The following is an 8,093-nucleotide window of genomic DNA, read 5'->3' as shown; positions in this document are numbered from 1 at the left end:
TCACGTTCTTCATTTCCTTCAGAAAACCGTCCACAAAGAAGTGAGACACAAACGGTTATTGTAGAAGTCATAAATATAAATTAAACATGTTTTACGCCTCAGAGTTAAAGCTGGCCTTTATTTATTTATTTATTTATTTACTCATACCACGCCAGTCAATTTTATGTTCGGAGGAAACCAGGATTCTTCTAGTGCACTAAGCATCCCCGAGGCCTGGCCCCTTTGGGGATTCTACTGCACTAAGCATCCCGGAGGCCTGGCCCCTTTGGGGATTCTACTGCACTAAGCATCCCCGAGGCCAGTTATTGTATGTTAAATGTGATGACAACACGGCATTTTGACAAATTATAGAGCAGTGACCCCTTACAAACTGCAGTTAATATCTATGCATATCTTTTGTCTAGTTATGTTTACACCATAGTGATAGGGAGGATGTAATTTGGTACTAATTTGAGCATTTACATCTGTGCATGAGCAGTTGGCATAAACCCTGAGGTAAATTGACAAGAGGCTGTATTTCAACGGTTACGTGTGACCATTTACCAACTTTCACATTGCGGTCACTGGTTTTACTCTGTATGGTGTACGTCTTTACTCTATACCGGTAATATTATGCTCACCATATTGGTGGAAGACGAACGTGCACGCGCGGCCCATTGACCCAGAAGCCTCTCACCAATGAGGTCACTGTGAGTTCAAGTTCTCTCTGGCCGTACCTAGGAAGGTCTGCCAGCAGCCTGCGGATGGTCGTGGGTTCTTCGGGCTCTGCCTGGTTTCCTCTTACCATAATGCCGAACGCTGTCGCATAAGTGAAATATTCTTGACTACGGCGTAAAACACCAATCAAATAAAGAAATCGCAATTAATATGTCAAAATGATGTCACTGAGAATTCAAGTCCCTCTCTGGCCGTACCTGAGAAGGTCCGCCAGTAGCCTGCGGATGGTCGTGGGTTTCTCCGGGCTCTGCCTGGTTTTTTCCCACCATAATGTCGAACGCTGTCGCATAAGTGAAATATTCTTGACTACGGCGTAAAACACCAATGAAAAAAATAATCGCCAATAATATTTCAAATATGGTCACTGAGAGTTCAAATCCTCTGTGGCCGTAACTGGAAGGTCTGCCAGTAGCCTGCGGATGGTCGTGGGTTTCTCCGGGCTCTGCCTGGTTTTCTCCCACCATAATGCTGGCCGCTGTCGCATAAGTGAAATATCCTTGACTACGGCGTAAAACACCAATGAAATAAATAATCGCAATTAATATGTCAAAATGTGGTCACTGAGCGTTCGAGTCCTCTCTGGCCGTACCTGGGAAGGTCTGCCAGCAGCCTGCGGATGGTCGTGGGTTTCTCAGGGCTCTGTCCGGTTTTCTCCCATTATAATGCTGGACACTGTCGCATAAGTGAAATATCCTTGACTACGGCGGAAAACACCAATCAAATAAATAAATCGCAATTAATATGTCAAAAACATATAAACTGCAGAAAAACAGTTTATTGTCAAGGTTAAGGTCAGCGTGGCTCAGTATCCGTGTGCCCACCATGGGGATCCAGAACACAATCATTATAGCGCGTGTGCTTTTTCATTAATCGCTCGCTATACATCATTGCCACCATTGAAGAAGCTTGACATCGCGTCCAGCTATAATTAGCATTCACAAATAAAATTGTTCCAGACGTCAGTTAGAATGATGTTGTGCCCACTTTAGAGAGAATGAATGCCTATCAAGCGTAAATGGAAACGAAGGTTTAGACAAATTGCTTTTGTTTTCTGACATAACTTCCTGCCTCATCACCGTGACCTCAGTGACCTTGGCGTTGTTCAAGACTTTGTACAAAAGTTGCTAGTGGAGAGTGTAATGTAAAGCGAACGTACAGAGCGTCGTACGCTCTGTAATGAGTATGAATCGAGAACTGATCGGCATTCTCCTCCCATACAGACATCAACACTACCAAACCATGCACTCTTCTTGAGAGCACTTGTGCCACATGAAGCTGAGTTTGTGGTTGTGGATGACTCACCTTTAGCTGTTCGTCCATGAAGTACATTCCACACACACACACAAAACAGAACTCTCATCGTATTTTCATGACACATTATAGAGTAATTGTAAAATTCTACAATCTCAACTCATGATAACTTCATGTGATCAAATGCTCCGATCTCTCTATGAATATTGTCTGGAGATTTCTGAAGATTAATTGACGTCCTTGATGTTAGTTCTGAATCTTTGTGCCAAGAAGGCGATAAAGATTCTATCTATCATCACCACTGGTAGAAAAAAATTAAAGCTTGTTTTCTAGAAATATAACCTTCATTACACACCAACCGTGAAATGTTTCCTGTCTCTACAATTGTTTAATTGAATGTTATCTGGAGGTGTCTGGAGACAAATGGACTTCCTTGATGGCAGTTCTAAAATGGTAGTGACCACATAAAATGGCGATGCCGCACAGAGCACCCTTTGTCATCATCATTGTAATAAAAAAACAAATTGACAATCTATGATCATCACTGGTAAAACAAAAGCATATCGCTCTTAGAGAGCTCATGAGAAATACTCGTAAGACTTAATTGTCATTAAATGTTTCCACTTTCAATGGATATTGTCTGGATCAACTGATGCCCTTGATGTCAGTTCTAAAATCGTGGTACGACAATGATTTCCAGCGTGCAATCTATCATCATCATTCATAAAAAAATTTAAAACTCTTGGGGATCTTATTTTCATGGAAATCTAACCTTCTAATTGTTTATCAATGTTTCCCATCTCATTGAATGCTATCTGGAGATGTCTGAAGATCCAATGACTTTCTGGATGTCACTTCTAAAATCGCTGTGACCACCACGAAGACGATGCCGCACAGAGCGCCCTCTATCGTCAGGAGATAGACAAACCACATAGGACTAACCTCTTTAAATAGGTAACCTAACAGCATGGGGTTGAAAATCCCGCCGACGGTGGACGACAGGATAAACACAGACGCAACCTTTCCTGTCACTTTCATGATCCTTTGGTCCGTCCAGCTGATGCCGTGGGGAAAATCGTCGCCATGAACACGCCTGAAAGAGGGATGCATATCCAGACGATGACGTCATGCTCTTTGGAGACGAACCACAATGGGGCAAATACGGCGTTCACAAGCACAAGGTCGCACAGCAACATCTTCCAAGGGGTTAACACTTTTGAGATAAAAACTCCCAAAACTCGACCTGCGGCAAATGTTCCCCAAAACACAGATGTGATTCGAGCCCCTTCAGTTTTGCTCCAGTCCAAGTATTCACCACAAACGTCATTAAGTACCCTTCGATGAAAGCCTCTAGGCTCACGTAGAAGGCGTAAAAAAATCCGAGAAAAATCAATAAGACAATGCGCAATCTCAGCGAGAACTCAGAATCTGACGATTTCTGTTTTGTATCTTTGGTGTTGTCTGCCTCTTCCATTTTCTGCGTCGATGTTTCTCTTGCAACTGCACTTCCGGAAAAATAGTACTAAGAACAGAAAGGAAGTGAGAACCGACAAGCCTCCAATGATGAGATAGGCGTATTCAACTCTAGTTACTGGAAGAGTCGCAGCCTCAGTTAAGTTGTAATAAGGGATTGATGACCAGTTGCTTTTGAGTATGGTACGTTCCTCACTACTAAGAGAAGCATTTTGTGAGGTGTCATTGCTTTTCGGTGCCAAAAAAGGTGCCACAATGAAAGGGGCGATAACTCCTCCGACAGAAAACGACAGGTGTAGAGCTTGTAAATAAGGGCTCCCTTCATCTTTCCACATTCCAACGCAGACAGTATTACCGCCTGCAACAGACAAAAAAAAGCGAAAAAATATTGTTAACTTATCAATATGTGAAAATCTAAAATACATATAAGTGCCTAGGGCAAATAATGCATTGGTAGACAAATAATGCACTGGCAGATAAATAATGCATTGGTAGACAAATAATGCACTGGCAGACAAATAATGCATTGGCAGACGTTGCCTAAGCTACCTGATATTTCTGATTTATATTGGCATTTTACAGTAGCGCATGGATATCCAAATGTAAATCCAAATAAATCACTCCGTGTTGCGGTAAAAATTCTACTCTTTATATTGATAAAATTTTCCGATCTCTTCTACTTTTTTACTGTTGCGCGTTTACGCAAGAAACCTTCATAAAGTCGTATTGCTATGAAGATCTGCGAAGCGAGACAAGGTGTCGGTAAGCACAAAACGACCAGCCCATAGACAGCCTCACATCCACGACATGGTTGCAAATGTTCATATCTAGCACATATATGGAAGCCTATTAAGACCTTCATCGTACTGTCTTCGCCCGGCGGACGATAATACGACGCAAGGGCACGACAACGTGGGACGATAGTACGAAGCGATCGAACAGTCGAATGAAGCGATGCAATCATCGCTTAAAATACAGCATTTTCAGCTTAAAATACAGCAACGCATTTTTAACCAAAACCCTCCCAGTGATAGTTGACGGCCGATCGGAGACCTCGATCGGCCGTCAACTACCTGTGTGCCTACCTACCCCTGTTACGGGAATCAACGTGGCTCCTTTGTTCCAACATACCTATTGGCGTCAAGAAAACCAAACGTGGTGCCTTAGTCCCGAAAGTACCTAACGGTGTCATGGAACTCAAACGTTGCCCTTAGTTCCGAACGTACCCACCGGGGTCGTGGAACTCAAACGGGGCGCCTTAGTTCCTAAGGTACCTACCGGTGTCATGGGAGCCAAACGTGGCGCCTTATTTCCAAATGTACCTCCCGGTGGCAAGGGCACCATACGTTGCGCCTTAGTTCTGGATGTACCTACCGGTGTCATGGGAGCCAAACGTGGCGCCTTTTTCCGAATGTACTTAACCTGTGTCAAGGGAACCAAACGTGGCGCCCCTAAGTCCACTCACAACAGACATAAGCCATAGCGTTGGGCACCATGCCATTGCCGAATTAAAGCCCCCCATGAAGAACAGAGCCAGGAAGAGGAGACCGTCCCAATTTAAGAGGTCGTACAGGACCCCGGCCAGCAGGGCCCCACAGGCGTACCCCACGGAGGAGGCCGTGTAAAGGATGGATCCCTTCTCCACGTCCGTCCTCACGATCAGAAGGAGGTCGAGGAATGTACTTCCGCCCTCTCCGATATGCAATCCCTGCATAAGTGGGATAGGCGTTTAACTTCATTACATGTCCAAAACAGTATCTGTCCTAAAATTCACCTCAAAAAAGTGCACTGTTATTTATTTATTTATTTGATTTGTATTTCACGCACGCCGTACTCAAGAACACTCCATTTATACGACGGGGGGGCCCATGCAGCAGTATATATATGGTGGGAGGAAACCGGGCTCTAAACCCACAACCATCCGCAGGTTGCTATCAGACCTTCCCTGGTAGGCAGTGCATTTGTAGAGGAGTATAAAGGTGATAAAATATTAGCCGTTTTCAGAAGGGCAGTCATCCCACCTTCCAAACAAAACCACAAACCATCTTTCTAAGGTCAATAGCACTCTCAGAATCAGGCAAAATTTTTTTATTAGTATTTTATTCCGTTTTCAAGAATGTTTTACTTATTCTGACGCTTCACTGTGTAAAATATTCACTGAGTTTATAAAATCAATATAAATCTGTCAATCTATTGATATATCGACAGAACGTGAATATTTTAACTAGACCAATACTGACCGTTGAAGTGAACCAACTTACTAAGGAAATGTCCCAACCAGGCACATTACCTAGCATATCAATATTAACAAAAGCTGAACAACTAAGAAAAACTGACCAAAACATAAAGGTTTATGTATCACATCATAGAAATATTGGCCAACAGTCTATGCTCACAATGGCAACACACTGGCCCAAAGAGACCTACTTGTCAGTCAAATATTGGTCTTATCAGGTCTACTTATGTATACAGTGAGTGAGTGCTTGAGTTTAAAGGAGAAGAAAATTTAAATATCAAACAAATACCACTGAAAAGAGTATGCATTTCCTCACACGTGCATACCATAAAAACTTCTAATATGTACCTAGAGTTGATAAATTATAAATAAAGTCAGCGCTGTGGACGACTCCATTTTGCTTAAGAACTAGTCCTGAAGTCTTCTGTGTTAGGAGGAGAATTGCTGTCGGAAACCGCCGAAGTGCAGTTCGTACATTTCCGGTAGAACTCTTCTTCCCAGAAGGTAGTGAACAGTACAGTTCGTTTTCAGTTTGACGATCGGGAAACCGGAATGTTGGATGTAGGTTCCGAGTTTACACGGACAAGCCGGCAGTTTTAACGACCTATTGTTATCGAGAGGCATCACACCCCCAGCCTAAATTACAGGATTATAAAGATGGGGGACGCGATGAACTCCGATCTATGCCAGCTTTGCCGTTTTCAAACTTTACGTGTAATGGCGAGGAAAAATCGTAAAATTATGCAGCAGGCACCACCAGATAGAAAAAAATGTGCTCTTTTTAGCCTATAGTGTCATTGTTTTAAGATTTCTGCTCTTTTAACGTCGCACTTAACAATTTTTCAGTCATATGATGACGAAGGAATCCTTAGAGTGCATGTAATGTGCCTCCTTGTTGCAGGACGGATTTCCAACGCTCTTTTATCTAGTGCTACTTCAATGAAACGGCTTACCAAAGACAAGTAAGCTGCACTATCCCCTTCATGCTGAACGCCAAATGAGGAACTTACAACTTCTTCTTGTAAGGTCTTAGATGTGACACGACCAAGGATTAATCCTGGATCTACCGCTCCCGAAGCGGACGCTCTACCAACTGTGCTGTCGGTGCCCGTTATGATGTATAGACAATAATCCCCAAACAGGCCTACCTCCGATGCAAATATTGGTCAACACGCCTCACCATACAAATATTGGTCAACACGCCTCACATACCATATAAATATTGGTCAACACGCCTCACATACCATACAAATATTGGTCAACACGGCTTACTTGCCATACAAATATTGACCAATACGGTCTACGTCCCATACAAATATTGGCCAACACGGCCTACGTCCCATACAAATATTGATCAACACGGTCTACGTACCGTACCATACATAATGGCCAACTTACCAGACAGATGTAAGCCATGTAGAGACAGAGGGTTCGTACCAGAAATAACCGAAAACCAGATGTTTTCTTTCCATCGCTTATATCCGACGAAGCCTTTACATACGCTTCCGGTTTGGAAGAGTTCCTGTCGTGCTCTTGCATGTCGTGTGACCTGATGCTGTGATAAAAGAGAAACGTGTGAGCCTATGACAAAATATTCACTGAAATAGCTATAACAGAAGAAGCAGAGAAAACTACGTGTAAACGACATTTGTCTACTGTCTTTTTCTCAAGTTAATCATGATAATACGATGGCCAAGCACGCGCAAGCAACAGAAAGTTGCAACTACAGACACTGGTATATCACATCTGTGAAAACTGGCTTTCAAAGTAGGCTTAAGAAAAGAGAGAAAAACTACAGGGACTCGAAGAGACAACTGTTAAGGCACGAGATGGCGTCTCCAACCACAAGATCGTTGTTACTAGGTCACCTATATGAATAGTAATTATAATAATATAATACTAACCTAAACACTGAAGGAAAAGATTTTCATTCAGGCAATTCGACTATGTACATATTTTTTTACATTTTAAATATCCTATTTATATACAGGGTTAGTTACACTTTGCCGTCCATAACCCTTCTATACAAACCGAACAGGTTTTTAAGTTCCTGTCTGACCCTCCTATACTGTTATACAGGAGCCTACAGTAAATCTTTAACCTTTTTGCCTCTAAAGCACTTTTTTCAGTAGACATTACGCATACGATTATTATAAACATGACACAAAAAATGATTTGTTTGTTTCACCCAGGACGCCAACTTCATAAAACTGTTCAAAATTATTTCTCTAGGCCTCATAGTTATCTCGCAATGTTTCAAAGTACTCGCCGCAGAGTGGGTTGAAAAGGGTGTATTTTTGTATTTAGTGTGTATTCGTGCAATGTTACTGTTGTTTTAACACGATACTTTTCTAAATTCCATATCTGTAGTTCAGTTGTATGTAATGTAACATGATCGGTTTATATTTATTGTACC

General features: G+C 42.3%; 1 protein-coding gene across 1 annotated transcript; it reads right to left on the bottom strand.

Moving 5' to 3' along the window:
* Positions 1-1,523: 1,523 nt before the first annotated feature.
* Positions 1,524-7,348, bottom strand: LOC135478154 (sodium-dependent glucose transporter 1-like). The gene is given in 6 exon segments (XM_064758426.1): positions 1,524-3,038; positions 3,041-3,283; positions 3,286-3,318; positions 3,398-3,799; positions 4,864-5,149; positions 7,076-7,348. Coding segments are annotated over 6 exon segments (1,374 nt in total). The 5' UTR covers positions 7,217-7,348; the 3' UTR covers positions 1,524-2,769.
* Between the last annotated feature and the right edge of the window lie 745 nt (positions 7,349-8,093).

Source organism: Liolophura sinensis, chromosome 11 (assembly GCF_032854445.1).
Source record: "Liolophura sinensis isolate JHLJ2023 chromosome 11, CUHK_Ljap_v2, whole genome shotgun sequence".
Taxonomy (NCBI): Eukaryota; Metazoa; Mollusca; class Polyplacophora; order Chitonida; family Chitonidae; genus Liolophura; species Liolophura sinensis.
This window is presented reverse-complemented; position numbering and strand designations above follow the sequence as displayed.